Source organism: Mixophyes fleayi, chromosome 4, assembly GCF_038048845.1.
Source record: "Mixophyes fleayi isolate aMixFle1 chromosome 4, aMixFle1.hap1, whole genome shotgun sequence".
Classification (NCBI taxonomy): Eukaryota; Metazoa; Chordata; class Amphibia; order Anura; family Limnodynastidae; genus Mixophyes; species Mixophyes fleayi.
The window spans coordinates 100,749,475-100,770,613 of NC_134405.1; the positions used below are offsets into that span (position 1 = coordinate 100,749,475).

A 21,139-nucleotide genomic window follows, 5' to 3' on the forward strand; every position below is an offset into this window, starting at 1 on the left:
CAATAATGTGTACTATTTTATAAGTATGCGTGTTTGTGCAAATGTATGGTAAAAGACCAATTACTGTTGCTGCCACGTGTAGTGGATGCGTACGCCCTTTCACGCCGTAGCGTGCCCTTGTACGACATAGCGTACCGTACGCATCTTTTCAGACAAAGACAACCAAGTTTGCTAGACTTTAATTGAAATGACTTTATCCAATTTGCTGACTTCGACACCACGTCAGCAGGTTCCTCTGACACGAAGGCCAGGGCAGCAGGGAAACTCAGGTAGCTGGCCATAGTCAGGAACCCCAAGTGGCTCACCACAGAGAGGAAATCCTGGGAGCTGGGCACAAACAGGGACCTATGCTAGCTGGTTATAGGTATGAAACTCTGGCAGAGCAGTTGTCTCGTGGTACCCTGGGAGTAAGCCAACAACAATTCACTTAGGCAGAGAGACAATGACTGATATTAGTCTCCGTTTGGAGACTGAAACATTTTCATCGACACTGGTACTTTTTTCTTTGATGTTTACCAACAGTTTCTGTCCTAATTAATTTTAACATATGCAGGAGGACTTTGTCTTTATGTACACGTTCATTAACAATAATGTTTACAGTAGTGCTACATGCCACATGCTACAGTAGTTTGGTCAGTTTGGCATCAATGTTGGTTTAATGCTTTATTTTTTTTTCAGTATTCCATAACTATAGAAATACTAGAAGCAAAAAATTAAGTTAAACACATTGGTAATACTCTGCTCCTCATTTATTCATGCTTTTTTACCTGACCATTATTAATGTAGTATCTTATATATATTGCATGCAACTATATGTAGCTCTGTACACAGATTTCTTTTTCTGAAATTTTTCTTGTCCTGTAAGCATCTTGTTTCATGTGGGACACAACAAGACAACGTAACTTGTCCAAAACCACAAGGAGCTAACATTGATTTTTAACCAGCAATTTTCTCAGTGTCATTATTGTGCAGTCAGCCATTTAACCACCAAGCTATTCTTTCTTTATATGTAAAACAAAAAAAATAACATACTTCCAATGAATAATAAGATGGTTTGAAAATCCTTGTCATTATGTTTTCATGTTGTCATATGCTAAATCTTAAACGGTTCGGTTACAAAGCTGCTCCTCCTCTGCCTCCCCTCTCTGCCTCGCCTTACACTGGCTCCCCTTCCCCTACAGAATCCTTTTCAAACTCCTCACCACCACTTACAAGGCTCTCTCCCACTCTACAGCCCCCTACATCTCTAACCTCCTCTCCATTCACACTCCTGCCCGCTCCCTGCGCTCAGCCAATGATCGACGCCTCTCCTCCACTCTTATCACCTCTTCCCACTCCAGAATCCAAGATTTTTCCCGTGCTGCCCCTTCACTGGACTGACCTCCCTCGTTTCATCCGCCTCTCTCCTACTCTGTGCTCCTTCAAACGTGCACTGAAAACCCACCTCTTCCTTAAAGCCTACCAACCATCCGCATAACCCCTTCATCTCCTCCACTCGCTCTCTCCCTTGCCTCATCTGGCTCCCCTTGTGCCTGTTCTGTTTTCCCTCCCTTAGGATGTAAGCTCACTTGAGCAGGGCCCTCTTTCCTCCTGTCTCCTCACCTGTTCTTCTGATCCATGTTTATTGCTTTAACCTGCCTGGAGTTCCTGAAGTACTGGTATCTCTGTTTATTGTTTTGCACTGTTTCACCCTGTATAGTGTACTGTTTGTATGGTGTACGGCGCTGCGGAAATCTTGTGGCGCCTAACAAATAAAGGATAATAATAATAATATATATCAATCAGAAGTGTCTCAATTATGTCAAAGCTACTATTACCAGAGTACACAGCCTAGAACGAACAATGACGCCAAAAAGGTTTCTGTAGGTGAAATAAAAATGCAAACAATATACAGTAATTATTAACTAATTATTATTTGGCTTTTGGTTCTTTGCAATACATATATTGGTGACATACATTATTTGTCCATTCCATACAGGCATACCCCGGGCCATTGCTACCGCTAGGTCAAACTGGGCTGTTGCCCAGGGTGTAAGTGGCGCCTAAAACTCTGAATGAGTGACTTTATGCACACTTGCCTACGTTCCAGAAATGTCAGGGAGACAAATTTCAGGGTATTCTCCAGTAGAGCAGGGCACCCTCCTGGATCCCGCCCACTTCACCAGTGAAATGGGAAGGGGCTCAATGATGTGAATTGCGGCAATGTAGCCCCTTCGCTGCGTGATGACGTGAATTGTGGCAATTCATGATGCGATTGCTCTGACATACCTCACTTCCTGGAACTGCCTGGGAGCGTTACAAAGTTGAGAAGTATGTCATAAAGTCATAATGGAAATTCTGCACCTACGTTGCCTATTTTATACCATTTTTCAAAATGTATCTATTAGTAGGTATATACATGCACAGAGTTCTTTCTTTGTTTTTGGCTTACTTTTTGGATATATATCATATAATAAGTAATAAGTATGTAGACAGTAATCTACATTGTTTACACACACATCATTCACCACTATTTGATTACTATCACATTTACAATGTTATTTTATAATAGATGACTGTTGTCCCTACCTATGCTTAATTCAATTACTACTGCTTCATTCATTATTATTATTATTATTATTATTATTATTATTATTTATTCATATTTTTAGCAGAAGAAACATTTCTTTTTTACAGGTTATTCACCATTGTATGTTGCATGTTTTTCCATAAATATGTTTCTTTTGCTAGGGTTAAATCAGAAAACATTGTTGAGCTGAATCTATACACAAAAAATGTTTTCTATAAGTAAACGACAGGCTGCCAGAACTTTACCACAATTGGCATCTGGCTCCTCTCATAACATCCATTTGGAAGACCACCTCAGAATTGATATAGACAGATTAACCGCAGCATACATAGCAGCAATCTTAACTCTTTCTTGTTTTCTTTTCTGCTCATTACTATTAACAACTGTGGGCCTGATGCAGATTGAAGTCTGTTTCAGTTTGCATAGCATATCTTGCATGAAATCACTCTGCGTGTGCCCTGAAAAGTGACAAGATGCACATACGCTTGTCTAAGCCGTATTATTTGCGAATTGTCAAGGGCAGGCGCGGATAGCAGCTAATAATAATGATGACAGTCACCAGCAATAGCGAACTAATTGTGATTGGCTGTTAGCTAATGCTCCGCTAACACTGATAGGTGTTTTCTTTATTACACATTTATAAGTTATGCTTTTGTGTTTTTCCTGTATTAGAGAGAACTGGGCACATTCATTACAGGTGCAGACCTACATGTATCTTGTGGATTTACATATGCCTGCAATTGCTGCTTTTTTTAAGAAAGCGCAATCTATGGCTGTGATTTGGGGTGGAATTGCGGCCAACTCTACATGAGCCCCTGTGAGTTAAACTGAATAATGCGAAAAACTTTAATATATATTATTTTTATCTTTTTTAGGAAACGGCTCTGAATGCTTTTGTAGAAAGTCAAACTAAACTGGAAAACCACTGCCTGCTACAAATGAAAGTTCCGTGTGTCAGGACACGTAGTAATTCCACAAGTATGTTCTGTCTTTTGTTCTGTCTTTTTGTGGGACATTCTAATCATTTTGTTCCATGGATTGGTTGGAGTAAAGCAGTGAGTATTTCCAACCATAGTAAAGGGGTGTAGATATACAGCAGCTATGAGAAGATATTCAACCCCCTTAGACTTTTTCACATTTTGCTGTGTTGCAATATAGGTTTATTTGAAATGTATTCCCGTCAATCAACACAAATAACTCTATAATGTGCCCAAAACAAATTTAATCCAAACATTTGTCATGCTACATGAAAAAACAGTCAGTATTTTACTAATGTGCAAAACAGAATACTAATTTGCACCCCTTGCATTGTAACATGGTTTTGTCCAGGAGACTGAAATAAGAAGTTTCTTAAGTTAAGATCTTTAATGAATCAGGCCCTAGATCAGGCTGTCCTCCGAAATAGAGTGTCTGGGTGAGAAGAGCTTTAGTAAGGGAGGCCAACCAGAAGCCAATATTAACTCTAAAAGAGCTACAGTCCTCAATGATGGAGATGGGAGTAAATGTGCATGGGACAACAATGCTGTATGTTTCAGAAACCTGGGAGGGTGGAAAGAAGAAGCACTTGTTGAAATAAACTCACATCAAAGTCGAGCTACAGTCTGCCCTAAGACATGTGGAGGAAGTTTCTATGGTGTGATGAGTTTAACTTTTCAGCCTCAAAACTAAGCTCTATGCTTTGGCGCCAACCTAACACAGCACATCACATTGAAAACACCATCCCTACAGTGAAGCATGTTGGTGGCAGTATAATGTTATGGAGATGATTCTCTGCAGCAGAGACTGGACAGCTCATAAAAATAGAGGGGAAATGGATGGAGCAAAGTACAGAGAAATCCTGGAGGAAAACCTGCAACTCTACATGGATGTTTGAACCCAAAGCATACAGTAAATACCACAGTGAAGTAGCTTACCACCATAAGGGCTTACCACCATAATGTACTGAAGTGGCCTAGCCAAAGCTCAGATCTCGATCCAATTAAGCATCGGTGGCACTATTTAAAAACTGCTGTCCACTATCCAACCTCATGGAGCTTGAGCAATTTTGCCAACAAGAATGAGCTAAAATTTGAGAGACTGCAAGGGCTAGATATACTAAGCTGCGGGTTTGTCATTTTTTTAGAAAGCACTAAATAAATGAAAGCTAGAATCTGATAGGTTGCTATAGGCAACATCCCCACTTTTTTAAACCCGCAGCTAAGTAAATCTAGCCCAAAAACTGGTAAACACTTATCCAAAGAGACTCAGATGGTTCTACAAAGTATTGACTCTGGAGAAGCAAATATTAATACAATCAGGGTTTTTTTCAGTTTGTCCATATTAATTTGATTAAAAAATGTTTTGCCACATTATCGAGTACTGTGCTGATCAGTGGGAATACATTTCAAATAAATCCATCATGGTTCCATGTTGTAAAACAGCAAAACATTAAAAAAAAATTCCAAGGGAGATGGATACTTTTTAGATCTACTATACATATATAAAGATTGCAGAGGTGTGGTGCACTACTTCATGCTAGCACTTAGCCTTGGCTGTTAGTGATAGATTATGTGCCCAAGTTCTGTTTAATTCAGTTCACGGAATCTGATTGTAAAAAAACACAGCGTTCATAGTGCTCCACAGTGCGTAAGCTGCTGTTATCAATCTGGCTCCCACTTAACTCATGTGCACTTGTATTACGCTATCAATGGAAAAACAACTTTTAAAAATAAATGAATACATTTGTTCCAGGGACTTGCTATTGCTACACTCGGGAGACCTAGAAAAACACACTTTAGGGTACCTGTTTGGGGTTGTATGTAAATAGCTTTGAGAATAATCATGAACATTTTTAAATTTTCCTTTTCCGTCAGTTGACCCCTACATAAAAATAAAATGTATTTATTGGCATATGTTACCCAACTATGGTAGATTCCCTGTGGGTGTTTTGTAATGTTAAACTATTCAGTTTGTAATACAGAGTTATGGCAAACACAAGTATTAAAGCATAATGGTGGGTTATTGCTGTTGGTAATGATGTGTGATTCCGCAGATTAATAAAAAAAAGTCGAAAGAAAAGCAACAAATTATTTTCTATTTCCAAAAAGGTTATTGGGGATTAAAGCTAACATAACTAACATTTAAACAAACATCTAACAAGCCATCTACTGGTTGTAGCCATATTAGCTCTTACAGAAGCCTGTCTACCATCTTTGCTCTCTCTCCAACACATGTTATCATATATCCAGGCAATGAAGTACAGGGGTGCCAAGGGGGCAGTGGTCGGGAAATGAAGTATAAAGAAAATATCTATTTTTATTATTTTTGTACAGCTCTTTAACATTATAGTTAAGCCTATATATACATGAAAAGCCATCAGCTATTTCTGTAGTGTTGGTGAATGTTTTATTTTGCTTTGTCTTGTGCATTAGGTGTCAACCCATACTGGATTGGTGAAATAGACCCTTCAGCAACCAAGCAACCATCAGTGTTCAGAGAGAGACCACCAAACCTGTGTAGCAATAGGAAGTCTTTGTCTCAACAGTTAGACAGTCCCACAGGTGTTGTCCAGGTGTGAAGCAACTCTTATCCTGTAAAAAAAAATCCTGTGAATTTCGACATCGATACAGTGTAAAGTTGGACACATACATAAAAAATCTAAAGCTCATTGTCGAATGGCTGGATCTGTGTCCAATCTGGTCACTTTTTTGGTAGCTAAGTTGGATAGATCCAGCCATGCCAAGGTCAGACCACAAAATTACATCCTGCATAGAGTACCGTTAGTGTGGGCAACTAATGAACATATTCAGTTCGGCTGCATTTTCAGCCACATATGAAATTTGAGAAGATTTGAAACATTCAGGGTCATCTTTTGCGGTTGCTACAGCCACAAGAATGCAGTGCTGCAATATGTTGCACACGCGTGCCAGACAGAAAGTACAACAATTAGTCAAATGAAGACGAAAAGGGCTGCTGTACGGTGACATGCCATACCGCCACTTCTCCTACTGCCTTACATATATATATATATATATATATATATATATAAAATTCACTGTACCAATGGTTTTGTGCCTGGATAGGTTAATGTTATTTGCATTCACTTTTTTAGAATTTTAGAAGAAATATTTTCCAAAAAATGTTGCCCATCAGCGATTATTTATGATATTATCATTAAAGAATATTTTCCAGTGTTGGCAAATTAAATCCTCCCACAACCATTAGTGTGACTGACTCCACAGAGATCATACTGTCCTATTTTATGCTTTCAGGGGCTCATGTTGAGTTGAATGCAATTTGCAAAACCGGTGCTCTGTTCACATGCTCTGAAGTAAATAAGCGTATTATATGCCAAAAACGCAAATCTCACCTCAGCATGAGTCCCGATCTCAAACACTTGTTGAGTGCATCAATTTAATGCCTATGTATAAAAACCCTGTGTGTGTTTGTAGTTTTAGTTATTCTTCATTGTATTTTTACTTATATGTATGTAGGTAATAAGATATAGCTGTGGAAAGACAGTCATTTCGGGTCTGTATATACCGATAAAAATGTAAAAAGACAAATTTTTAATTCCTGATCTGTCACATTAGAAGTATCCCCTTAATTAATCAATTACTATTTTCATTTTTGTCCCCTAAAGTGTTGCTCGTTGGATCCTCACTTGTGTTTTATAAGTCAAGAGAGGCGGATATCACTTACTATGTTTTTCTGAAAATGTAAAATGCACACAATTACTTTATAGGCAAGTTCAGTATACATGTTCCAATGTGGATTGTAATTTATAAAGGTTTGCTGAGTCAGTAAAATGCTAGCAGCTATGCAGATCATGTTAAAGTTGTCAGTCATGCATGCTCAGGTCACACAGTACCTCACCCAACCTAACGTCAAAGGCAATCACTCCGTCACAATCATGCTCTCTCATACCTCCCAAATAGTCTATTTTGGCAGGAGTCAAAATGGGATAAAGTTTGTGTACCACAGGTGAGATTTTGGCAAATCTGGGTGTGTTTAGTTTAGTGTGTTGGTTTAGGTGGATCATGGGAAGGGTTTAATTTTTATCTTATTTTGCTTTTTAAAATGCACTGCAAATATTTTGATGTGTTGCCCTATCAGCTCATCGCACCTATAAAGCATAGGACCTGGTCTGAAAATGTAAACAATTGTTTCCAATTAATTCATGCACACTCGTGCTGTCACTCAATCAGAGCATTATGGCAGCAGTGTGTTTTTTGAATGTTGCCTGCTCCATTTACAGAACCCTAGGTGATCTGAACGTGAGTAAAAATGCTGTTAATAACCACATTTTAAATGTGTTTGTGTTTGACATGTGGTTTCAGTGGTATATGTAATTTTTAAAACACAACGAACGCCAATCAAATGTCAGTGAGTGCGAGGCCTAAGCCTCAGTAGTAAGCTTCGGGAGGAGTTGGTTTTCTACACATTAGCATCATCTTTTCGATGTAGTGGAGGAGAAGGTATTGTGTGAATAGAGCATGCTGTCTGCTCTGTAAATAAACTGTATCAGAGCATGACTTATAGCTTTGACACAGACCCAACTTAACTGGGGGGGCCAAGGGAGCATCAACAATGCTAATGAGTTCACTAACAGACGCAGACTGAGTAGCAGGGAAGGCATTAACATTAGGGGAACCTAATCATTTGCCTAGACACCAATGGTTAAGGAGCGCCTAAAACACTGAATGATGACATAATGTCACCCACCCAGTGTCTGTACTGTCAATGTCGCACCTCCACAGGAAGCTCCAACCTCTGACATGGAGGAGAAGCAGCCGGCAGCTTCATACCTATGATGCTGTCGGCTGCTGCTTCTCAATATCAGTGATGATCTGAGTGTTACTGGGCTATGATTTCACTGTCCAGCACCACTCTCCCACCTGCTAGAGTAAGAACAGCGGTAGTGGCTGCACCATAGCTGAGGGGAAACAGTGTTTCCACTGGCCCAGATGAGCAGGGAGGGAAGCCTGAAAAAATTAGGAAAAACACAGTAAGTGATATACATTATATTCATAAAGATTTCATTGTGATTAATTGGGCTATATACTATAATAACTTATTTTCATTTATTTCATGATAGATTTAATTTTACTTTATAAATTGAATGTGAGTTAATATTTTCATTATCTTCCTATATTGCAGATCCATGTTAAAGGTACATTGGGAGACATTTATTAAATCCAGGCCACAGCAGAAATAAAGAATTTTCTTACATTGTCCTCTGCCCAGCACAACAGTTATAGAAATGTACTTTATTCTGCTATGTCCTTTTGTACCTCTCTTATGTCTGATCCAAATGCCATCACATCAATACTGATGTTAATTGTGAACCTCTTTGGGGGCTCAACAATATCACAAAAAAAACTTGCTCAGTGCTGAAAAATTCTTGCTAAGCCACGACATTTAAGGCGACAGGACATGTAAAGACGCACCAGTTGCAAACAAGAAAAAATAAGGTGCATCTACAACTATAAATAATTCACATTTTGTGTGCAGCATTTTTGCACTTGTTTTCCAGAGCAGGAGCTTTAATAATTGTCCCCCTTCTTGTGCACCAGGCATCAAACCCAAGTAGAGTAAAACAAATGTATTTTCATTATACTCCCCATCCCCATTAATACTTGAACAAATTAGCTGTATGAATGAAAGAGGGATAAAATGGGAACATCAATGTTATCTTATTAAATCCTCCATGCTTACAGGGTGTTTCCCGTTCATCAAGGTCACTGAGTTCAGCACAGCTAATGCACATCAGAAGCTCCACACAAGCCTCTGTTATTTCCAATATCATTTTAATGAAAGGCCAAGGCAAGGTGAGCTTCGTATTATTATTATTATAAAGTGCAGACAGGTCTGTTATTTGTAATATTTAGCATTTCAATTTTCATGGGGATGGCACGACTTCTGTTAAACTGACATGTGGAATATAATTTACAAAATGATGGTCTATTTAATATTTTTGTCAATAGAAAGTTTAGACTTGATTACAAAGAGCTTCATGTATATCACTATATAACTGCTGGTCCTGCTGTCCCCAGATGTTTTCTGTGACCTTAACGTTGTCTAAGGAAATAATGTGTTCACTAAAAACAAAAGTGTTAGTTTTTATACTACAGTCAAGTCAACATACTTCTATATCTTTCTATCCTGCATACAAGAGGCGTTGATGCAGGAGCATCTCCTGTTTACCCTCACGCTTGCTTTGATCTCAGATGCAGAGCAGGGGACTCATAAGGTGGAATAACACCCCAGCCCTCACCAAATATCTGACAGGGAGCCCTGGAAGCACCGAGCCCTCCAGCCGCGCCTACCAAGCTCACTGTGTTCTGCCAGTTCTGTTTCCAAGTCTAGTAAAGAGAACTTGCGCTTGTTATGTTGCCATAGTAATGCTACCTCTCAAACATAATATGTCCAAAACTAACCTCTTCATCTTTCCCTTTTCAATTATCTCTTCCTCTCTCCTTGTCTCCCTCATGGTTAACAACATCACGCCCTGTTCCCCACGCCTGTAAGCTACTCTAGAAAGGCAGGAGCAAAAACTAACATTTTAAAGTGAGACATCTTTAAATTAGGATATCAAACATTAGAATAGTGAGACTCAGGAAGAAACAGTGCCTGTATACAGACAGCGATTGATTGCCGGGCCACGACTTAAATACGGGAGTTTGCACGAAATGCTGCAAAAAAGGTACCAAATGGCATTTAAAACGTACAATTGGACATAGGAAAAAATAATAGAAAAATAATTTTTGAGCAAAATTAATTTTGATTACACCTATTTTCATATTCCGTATTTGAAGGACATAACATTTATACTCTGGAGCAGGAACTGATCTGCCTTCCTAGGTTTGGATTTCCATTTTTAACCCAAAGTTAGTGTTTTTCAGAATGAAAAGTCTATAAAATCTGGCGTAATGTATCAATATGGCAGCCTATAACATGTTTATCATTTTACGGATTAAGGCAGAAAATGGGGTTTAATCTTTACTAACCTTTTGATGCACAGATCTCCAGACATTCAACATATATCTGAGAAGGTCTGGGAATACTAGATTGATGGTTCTAATTCTAGAATTTCAGAACAATTTCTTTTCTCCTTCAATTTTTTTGCAATGCATAATATGGTAGTATATATTTTACACGTATGATATTGTTGTTTGATACATATAGTATTGAACGGTCAGTTCTCAGTTAAAAGTTCTTAAAAAAAAAACAACATAATACCAAACAGTCATTTAACTGTGATTGCATTGTTGTTGGTCAGGGATTAGGATTCAGTATTGTTGGTGGGAAGGACAGCATTTATGGACCAGTTGGCATCTATGTAAAGACGATATTCCCTGATGGAGCAGCTGCTGCTGATGGAAGACTACAAGAAGGTAACTGTTTCCAAAGTGTGTATTTCTCTATACATGCCTCCGTGTGTGTACCCTTCCCCTGCCAGAAGAATGTGTAACTATCAATTATCATGTGCCAGCAGGGCCGGTGCTAGGGTCCACGGCGCCCTAGGCATTTTTAAAAAAGCGGCGCCCCCCCCCCCCCCCGCAAAAATCGCCGCCCCCCCGCAAAATTCGCCGCCCTCCTCCCTCCTCTCCTTACCTTGTCTCACCACCGCCGCCTCTCTGCTCCGTCTCCTCCCCTCCACTCACTGACACTAGTAAGTGGAGGAGAGGAGACGGAGCAGAGAGGCGGCGGTGGTGACAAAATAGCCTCCTCCCCCCCTCCCCGTCCATCTGAATGCTGTGCGGCGGCCGTGACAGGTATGGTCAGCGGTCGCTGCACAGTTTTAAAGTATTTCACAATTCTGTGGCGCCCTCCAGAGCCCGGCGCCCTAGGCAAGTGCCTAACCTTGCCTAATGGGAGCACCGGGCCTGTGTGCCAGGAGGAGGTAGCAAAGTAGTTGAAGTGACAAACATGGAAGAACCAGATTTAATTTGAGGACGAGTCACTTCAAATATATAATTAATTAACAATGTAGAATTGTATTAATTTCATTTTAGCAGAGCAACATACTGGTGACCAATACCCTAAGTTTTTGGAAAATATCCACTTTACAAGCTAACCCATAGAAATCAACTGCTAATTCCATATACATCTTTACAAACTACTATGGATGTTATATATGAAGGAAAAAAGAGCTGCTCCACAGCGCAAATACAGCTTTGGACCCGCTGCTCCCCTTGAAATGGCTGCATTTGGAGAAAAACAGTAGTTTGCAGTAGTTTACACTGAATTACAAAAGAGTGCTCCTTGTTTTGCAGAGCAGTGAAAAAATGAGATTTCATTTTGCGGAGTAAGATTGCTGTAATGATTTGGAGGGGCAGAGAAGTCACATTTTTAAGGGTGTTACAAAGGCTGTTGCTGAGTCTTCTGCCAACCCCCCCAACCCGCTCAAGGTCGGTGCATGTGCCGTAAAACCCAGTTCACCACTACAATGCACACGTGCGGAAGAGGCATCTGTATACCCATTCACTTGCTCTTATGCCCACGTTCTCTACAGAGCAGGGAACTGTGAATGTGGAACAGGAGTCGCCGACCTGCCTGTGCCAGAATATTTTTTTCTTACTATGGAGCTTACTGTTTTGCTGTCCCTGGCCGTTACGTACCATGCAAAGGGGCACATGACCATTTACACTCTGCAAAAGGACTTCATTTTTGCACCAGCTTAGAGTTGGCGGAATCCAGGGCATGTCCTATATTTTTTAATGGCACAAAACAATGCCCATACGCTGTGCGGTGTGCCGTAAAAATAAATGGATAATTTAAAAAATGAGCAGTGCCTCCAAATCCTCAGCAAGCACCAGTGATAGATAGCTTGGACTGATGTCCACTAGGATGGGGTTCCCCAACTACAGTTAACACTTGTTTTAGGCTGATCAGCACAGGTCTGGTACCCTTATAGGGGGAGTACAAGAAAGCTTGCCACCCCCTCCTAGGGGCTGTCATCCCCCTCTGACCAGTATAGTGAGCCAAGGAAACTAACACCATAGTTATCCAAGTATAGTGTACAGGGGTCTTTACAACCAGTGCCCATTATAACGACAGGATAAAAAAAAAGCACAAATAAACTTTAATTGAATATATGACTCCCCAAAACACTTGTTCACCACTTTATCAACTAAAATATTTTATACTTTCTTCTTTCATAATCTATTATAGTCCAAATAGGAAACAGAAAAATCCCCCCAATAATGACCCTCCCGCACACAAGGAACAATTGATGCTCTTGAGATGTCTTTGAGTAAAATAAACCATGAAACTCTATAGCTGTGCATATAAACAGAGCTGGTGGGAAACACAGATGGAATCCAGAAACATAAACACATTTAGTAAAGGTTGCAGATTTAAATGGAATATCTAGTAGGCTAAAGTCATCTGAAGGTGGAAACACTTATACTGCACTGCATGTTGATGATATCAAACTATGTAAAAGATTAAAAATCATTTCGGAGGTACAATACTGTATATGATATAAAATAAATATTACATTTAATCCTAAAATTCATCCAGTGTAGCATTTACCAGTGATGTCATGAATGGCACGATAACTGAAACAAAAAATATTGTCCTATTTTTTTTTTTTATTCTGGGTTGGTATAATCATCATTTATATTATGCTGTGAATTGGTACTGGATCTTCATACTCTAATCTTGTCTCTCACCTGCACTTTCACTTTCTACTTCTTGTCTTTACTCTCTAAATCACTGATCCTCTGTAAGGTGACTTCCCTATATCTCCAGGGCCGTCTTTCCCATTGGGCACAATGGGCAGGTGCCCGGGGGCCCTGCAGCCCAGGGGGGCTCGTCGGAGGCAGCAAAAAAAAAAAACCTGGAAAAAAAAAAAGACAATACTTACCTTGCGGTCAGCTGGCGATCCGGCTCCCTCCCTGGTCTCCTCCTCCGTACGGCGCACGCAGTGCATGTCGGGCGTGACGTCATCACGCCCGCCCGACATCCATTGCGGAGCGCGATGGAGGAGGAGACCATGGAGGGAGCCGGATCGCCAGCGTCTTTTTTTTTTTTTCCAGGTTTTTGGGTTTTTTTGCTGCCTCCGACGGGCCCCCCTGGGCTGCAGGGCCCATATATATATAATAATTTTTTAATTTTTTTTGTATATATAGGGGCCCCGGTGCACTGCTGTGCCCGGGGGCCCAAGATGTTCTTAAGAGGACCCTGTATATCTCTATATATGTCTGCAATTTAACCTCTAATTATTTCTCTTTATGAGGCTATTAATTAACTTTTCTCCCCATTAAGTCACCCACTCTTACCGCTTCCACTCTACTTGGGGTCGATTCAACTAGCCGCAAATTTACGTATTAGCCTTGCGTGTTATGTTTAGGCTCAAAAAATGGAAAATATGGTGATGATAACATCGCTCATTTTTCCTCACACCAATATGAGGTGCAAGCAAAAAATGAGCAAAGATCATTACCTAAACATCCCACAGAATCATAATGCATGTTGCTACTAGGGAATCTCACGGATAATTGAATCGGCCCCTATATGTTCTCTTGTCATCAGTCTCCTTTTCTTCTGCACCCTGCTTTTTTAAATTACCCCTTATAGTCTCTCCCTCCATACTCATTAGCTGAGTGTTAAACCCTTTGAATTTTATGTTGCTGTACACATGATCTCCGGGTAGTAAAAAACCCACTAGATATCACTTAAATTAATTTCATTATTGTTGCAAAGAACAAGTACTTTTTAAACTTCATGGAAACATACAATAATATTAAAATATACTCAGAATGATTGCAAGCACTATTCAGTAGTTAACACTATTACAGTGATCCCAATTGAACACACAATTCTAACAGTTCTAATGGAAATAAAGCATAATTGTTTCAACATATGTAGAAACAATTATGCTTTATTTACATTTTTCATAATAAATTCTAACTATATTCAGCCTGTTTTTTATTAGTAGCTGAACCAATAAATCATAATATATTTGCTGTTACATAAATACACTGCTTATACATTTAAAAATTGTACATTTGTTGAATGAGAACAAAAAATAATTTATATATAATATGAAAAAATCTTCAAAAACTCAAATTCTTATTAGATCATTTAGATTTATTTCTCCAGGGGGTAAGAACACTGTATTGAAGAATGTGCCACTGAAGTTGTGAAACCCTATGCCTCGCCTTGATAATAGATTTGCTACAAATATCATATTTCAGTTTGTTCAGGGTTACAATTTGTTTTCCTACTATATTGTTTGGACAACAACATTTAAATTGTATACCTTGTTTACCCTACATATGCTTATCCAAAGGAGCATTTTAAAAGATAGATTACATTACTGCTCTCACATGCATATAACATGTACACTGATAAATTGTTCCCTTACTCAGATAACGTATGTTGTCCCCTCTAGTGATTGAATTGCATGCATGGCACGAGACAGGGGAAAGTTCGAGAAGTGGCTAAAAAGGTTTGTTTAGAATATAGCAGATTAAACTGTTAAATTTCCTATTTTCTTGCTTCTTTTGAATGCTAAGCATGGTGAGTTGCTAAAGTACTTACCATAACCAGGATCCGTTTGTAAAATAGGCCATTATTTACAGATCATTTTTTTAATTCTTACATTTTTGAACAATAAGTATGCTTAAAATATTGTGGTGTTCCTCCAGTAAAATGTTTCGAAATAAAAGTCAAATTAATGATTTTTTCCTCACTTTTGTTACAGTACAAAATTGTGTTTATGTTGGTCCACTTTGCCTCAAAAAGATCATTGCATACACATAGAAACAGATCATTTGACGACAGATAAGAAGCACTTGGCCCATCTAGTCTGCCCAATTTTTAAAATATTGTTATGTCAAACCCTATTTGATCCTTTATTCTCTGTGAGGACATCCGTATGTCTATCCCAAGCATGTTTAAAGTGCTCTACTGTATTAGCCTCTATCACCTCTGATCAGGGGCGGATCCAGAAGTTAATTGTACCGGGGACGATTTAGGGGGGGGGGGCGATTTAGCCCCGCCCCCTTTTTGACACCTAAGGCTGCTGACGGCTGCTCTGATTGTGTCAATCAGAGCAGTTGGGCAGGACTCTCTCCCTAACTCTCTCTGCTGAACGGATCTGCACATAGTGTGCAGCCGCCTGCAGCAAGCCCCTGCTAGGGGGGGGCGATCGCCCCGATCGCCCCCCCCCTGGATCCGCCACTGCCTCTGATGGGAGGCTATTCCACTTATCCACTACCCTTTCTGTGAAGTAGTTTACCCTCAAATTTCCTCTGAAGCTACTTCCCTCCAGTGTCAGTGCATGTCCTCGTGTTCTAGTACTTCTCTTCCATTGAAGAATGTTTCCCTCCTGTACCTTGCTAAAACCCTTGATGTATTTGAAAGTTTCTATCATGTCCCCCTTTTCCCTTCTCTGCCCTATATTATACTTAGTAAGATGCTTTATTCTTTCTGGGTAAGTTTTATGATGTAGGCCATGCACCATTTTAGTTGCCCTTCTTTGTACAGTCTGTAATGTATTTATATCCTTCTGAAGATATAGTCTCCAGAACGGGACACAGTATTCTAGATGAGGTCATACCAATGATCTATACAGTAGCATTACTTCTTTCTTCCTGCTACTGATTCCTCTCCCTATGCACCCAGACATCTTACTTACCTTTCTCATTGCTTTTTTACAATGCTTACCTGCCTTTAAGTCACCTGAAATAATGATTCCTAGATCCCTTTCCTCCTCAGTAGTTTCCATTATATTGCCATTAATACTATATTTAGACTTTGGGTTTTTTATTTTGGGATGTAAGCTCTTACAGGCAGGATTCTCTCTACCCTATGTCTTATGGCTGTCCACTCTCTGTCTTTCTAGCATGTCCCTGACATGTCTTATGCTGAATTATGTCTGTGTGCTATGCTATCGGTTTACTCACACGTTTCGCACTGTATCTGTCCTAACCATCATTGTGCACACAGGACTTATTCTTGTATTGTTTTATCATATTGCTATACCCTCTAGAAAAAGAATGTTACTATACAATCATTGAATGTCAATAATGACAAGCAAAGATTTTTAGAGTAAAAAAACTCTAGTGGTGCTTTAAGAATGATCCCTTCTTTTCTAACATATTGTCAGTTTTGAAGCTGTTGGTAGGATCTTGATCTTGATGTTTTTATAGTGATCTGTATTAGACTGCCTCAAAACATCACTCATATAGTCTAACCTGTCCCACAGTAGCATCACCTTTGTCTGCCTTGTTCAAAAAAAAAAGAGGAATCTCTTTCCAAGTTTCAGAATGATAACATTTTACTAGGATGCATGTTTACTTTACTTGTGATCTGTAAAATAATTGTCATCTGAAGGCTAAAACTATATTTATTGAGGTGCTGGTTCAATATATGTCAGAATATTTCATTTTTGAATTTGACGTCCAGCTGTACCTTCCATACAATTAGAAATCTATATAAAAATATGTAAGTGTCACCAAGACAACAAATCAATAAAGTACACTGAGAGAATATAGAATGTGAAAAAGGCGCTAGAGAGCTAATTTTATTAAATACCCCTAAAACAGTATAATAAACATTGTGTGTCACTTTTACAGTATAAACCAAAGACAATGCGTGAATCCTTTATGTGGGATATCAAAGAGGCAACCTAAGACTGCAAATATAACTCTACAATAAAAGAGGAAATTGGATGATAGAGAACCAACAACAGAAATTTTAGAGTGTCCCAGAGGACAGATAAGTGTTTTGTGACTTTTGAGTGATAAAAGGTAAGAGAGATAGGTTGCAACACATACAAAAAAGAAACCCCTCTGCGAGAGCCTTCTGCTAAAGGTCTTTAGTTCAAGTTGGTCATTTTTGGTAGGATCCAACTTAAGTCTTTGATAAAACTTATCATCTTCTATAAATATAGTTTTAGCCATTAATTGACACAATTATTTTTGAAATCACAAGTCTAACTTGACATCTACCTTCTTGAACATACTGAGAGGTGTCCTGTATAATACTCCCACCTCTCTCGCCGGCAGGTTTAATAAATAATAATAATAATAATAATAATAATAGACTGATCTGAGGTAAGCATCTTACATTTAAGGGGGAGGATTTAAAGCAAAAAATTCTCTTGATGTGGAATGCTTATTTTTTTTTAATATCAAGTAGAATAGGAGGAATTGTAATAAACTCTGTTTGTTGAACCCCAAATGCCAAAAAAGTTCATATCATAATTCTTAGTATTGCATTTAAAAGTCCTTAATTTGTTTGCCACCATATCCTAAGTTTCATAATTGAATCAAAAGACATGATTCCCAGGAGTGGCTTCTAAATATAGTATAGTAATCAATGGCGAAACTACAGGGGGTGTGGCTGTTGCTGGTCCCGGAGGCGATGGGGGCCTAGCAATGTGGAGTTGCGCCCCCCCCCCCCCCTGAGGCCCCCGCTGTGCTCCTTTGTGAGTGATGGCCTCGGAGGAAGGCTTCCTCTGAGACGGTGCTTATGTAGTAGATACATGTGGCTGACCATGCATGCTCAATAGAGACCCAACTCTGCTCATTTGAGAGTGGGAGGCCTGGGAAGCTAGAGCGGCCTACCTAAATTTCGTTATATGGCCTAGCGATGTACTTGGTAGTAGCTATCTCAGAAATGGAGCACACTGACAATTAACTTTGAATAATATTTTAACTATACATATAAATTAGCCAGTAATAAACATTGGAGATGTAAATGATGTTAGAATTCTAACGTCAAACAGGATCTCTGTAATAGTAATGGTTACTGGATACTATTTGCAAAACACTATGAACTTATTAGAATATTGTTGTACACTTCCATGAAGTTTAAAAAGTATTTGTTATTTCAAACACAAGTGATATTTTGTAAATTTTTCACTAACTGGACATCACAGTAGTCAGAGTGCTGTTATGAGCGTTTTGTCACTATCCAATAACGATTGTCGAATCTCAATTTGTGTTTCCAACGCACAATTATTTATTCTCAAAAAGTAGCAGAATAATTCAAGTGAAATAATAGTAAATACAGCCATTACTTATCGCAGGTGCTCTGGATCCAGTGTACAGTCATTCAGGTCTGAAGTCTGTGGTCAAGGTGACTGAACACTATATGAGAGCTACTGCTTATATGCAAACAGAGATACAGTGAAACAATGCAGGTGGTATAGCTTGCTTCTATTGGTCCAGGCATCAGGAGGGTCCAGGGGGTTACACATCATAGGCTGATTCAATCTAAGGAATCCAAAGGTGGGGGTCTCTCCAGGGGATGAGCTCTGTTCTTCCCGCCAAACTGCTCTGTTCTTCCAGCCACACTCCAATTACAATCAGTCCATTTGCATTTGACAGTTAGTATTATTATTATTATTATTATCATTTATTTGTTAGGCGCCACAAGATTTCCGCAGCGCCTTATCATATTAAAGGTTTATTCCCTAACATCAATAACTAGAGTATGCAATGTGCGATCTCTTCGCCGAATGCACCGAACAGCTGCTGATGTAAAGGGGATTAATATGATATTAGACATGACACATTTCTTTTAACCTGAACCATATGTATCACTAATATGCATATAACTTATAATATTACACATAAACACTTCTATATTTCGACATAAATAACTATGTGTTGCAACTACGATTAATGTGTACTATTTTACAAATGTGTGTGTTGGTGCGAATGTATGTAAAAGCGTAAATGCTGTTGTTGCCACGTGTTGCGGCTGGGCACGCCCTTCCACGTCGTAGCGTGCCATACGCATCTTATCAGACAAAGACAGCCAAGTTTGCTCGATTTTAATTGAAATGACTTTGACAATTTGCTGACTTCGACAGTGCGTTAATATCTACACGGAGGTTTATTAGCTTTTGATTCAAACAGGGACATTTTTTTCCCATACATTTTGTAATCACATTGCTTGAGCACTTTAGTCACTTTTATTTTTTTACTGCTTCTACAATGTTACATTTGCATTGACAATTTGTTCCACTTTGTTACAATCATTTTATTACATTTATACAAAGCTATATATATCAGTTTTATTTATTACACGTTTCCCTAACCAATTATGAATGGCTTGGACTGTTCCTTTTAAAGCAATTCATTCAATCATTCAATGATTGTGTTAGGAGCCTCATACACAATTCATTGATTTAGGATTGCTAATACTACATTGAATATTTGTTATAAACTTGATACACTCTATATTTTTTGTAATGATTTCTCCTAATTGACATAACAGGGCTGATGCAGACATACGTCAGTTTGCATAGCGCATCTTGCTTTTGACATCGCTGTGTGCATGCCCAGAAATTGGGCGCACACATCTGCACCTATGCAGACTTGGGAGTATCTGGCACTTATGCCTGCACCTGGAGGGGAGGGACAGGGAGTGAAGGGGCGTTCTACCGCAGGCCGAGTACAATAAAGACATATTTTCATGCAAATGCTGCTCTTGGAGACCTGATGAAACAAGCATATACGCCAGTTAAGAGGTGTATACTTAGCAACTGCTAAAGGGCAAGTGAAAATATGCGCCGATGTTGATGACTTGTTGTAAGCCCGATGCATATGCTGCTGCTGCAGACGTGGATGCATCTCAAGATGCTTACGGCTCTGTATATGGTTGGAAATATGCTTGTTTTCAATGCTTTTTTAAGAAAAATTGACTACCTTTTGCATCCAGAGAGATGTTCTGGCACCTATTATTATTTTACCTTACACTTGTACACCGCTACCCTTGTAGTATCTGCCGCCCCTGCAATGTATTGTTACTAAACTTGCAAGTACAGGGGTTCCTGTCTGCCTAATTGCCCATGAAAATCCATGCAGACATAGACTGAGACAGCCAACCCTAGGGTAATACAGAGGTAGGTGCCTCAGAGATATGGACCTGCACCACCCAGCCAGCTACGTTGCGGTAAAATTAAAAGATAAAGATTTGCAAGAGATACTGTAGATTTATCTAACAAAGCAGTGTTTTGCATGCAATGTCAGGACATATAGCTTATGTAGGTGACGGTCCCTGTGCTAGGCTAGATGTGTCACAAGAATTTAGCTGTAATATAAAAAAAATGAGTGTGTAACACACTTTCCTAAATAAGGCCAAGATGAAATGTTGCTCAAATTTTCACTAAAAGGGAGTTTATAAATATAAGCTTTAAATGTACAGCTCCGGCTAATGTTAATTTGCCTTCCTGCAAAAAGTGAATATCAAACGTAGAAAGTATAATTTATCTGTTACAGTTGAACAATGAAATTGATTGAGAAAAAAAAATCTGTATGAGTAAATCAAGCAGCCAGGGACACACAATCTTTTAATTAATATATTGGATGGAACATGGGGGGGGGGGGGGTTATTTCTAACAAAGTTTGCAGAAAGATTGGACATAGAATGACTTTACTAATGGAACATATAATTAACTTCCCAAAGTGTTTTATTACAGGGGATGAAATTGTGGAACTCAATGGCGAATCGATGCATGGTCTAACACATAATGATGCTCTACAAAAATTTAAGGTGAGTATTTCATATAAGGTCATTATATGCTCTTGTTATGCTACCATCTTCATCTAGGCCTTTGCAAGT

At 39.1% G+C, this 21,139-nt stretch overlaps 1 protein-coding gene across 7 annotated transcripts in view; it reads left to right on the top strand.

Annotated features, from left to right (window-relative positions):
• The window catches only part of IL16 (interleukin 16), a 102,637-nt gene that overhangs the window by 45,481 nt on the left and 36,017 nt on the right, over positions 1-21,139 (top strand). For 2 of the 7 annotated variants that reach the window (XM_075207889.1, XM_075207891.1), the window contains 5 exons: positions 3,445-3,547; positions 5,980-6,119; positions 9,268-9,378; positions 10,830-10,944; positions 20,997-21,070. In XM_075207889.1, the coding sequence (XP_075063990.1) occupies positions 3,445-3,547; positions 5,980-6,119; positions 9,268-9,378; positions 10,830-10,944; positions 20,997-21,070 (543 nt within the window). The other 5 variants (XM_075207892.1, XM_075207893.1, XM_075207894.1 and 2 more) reach the window with 5 other exon arrangements.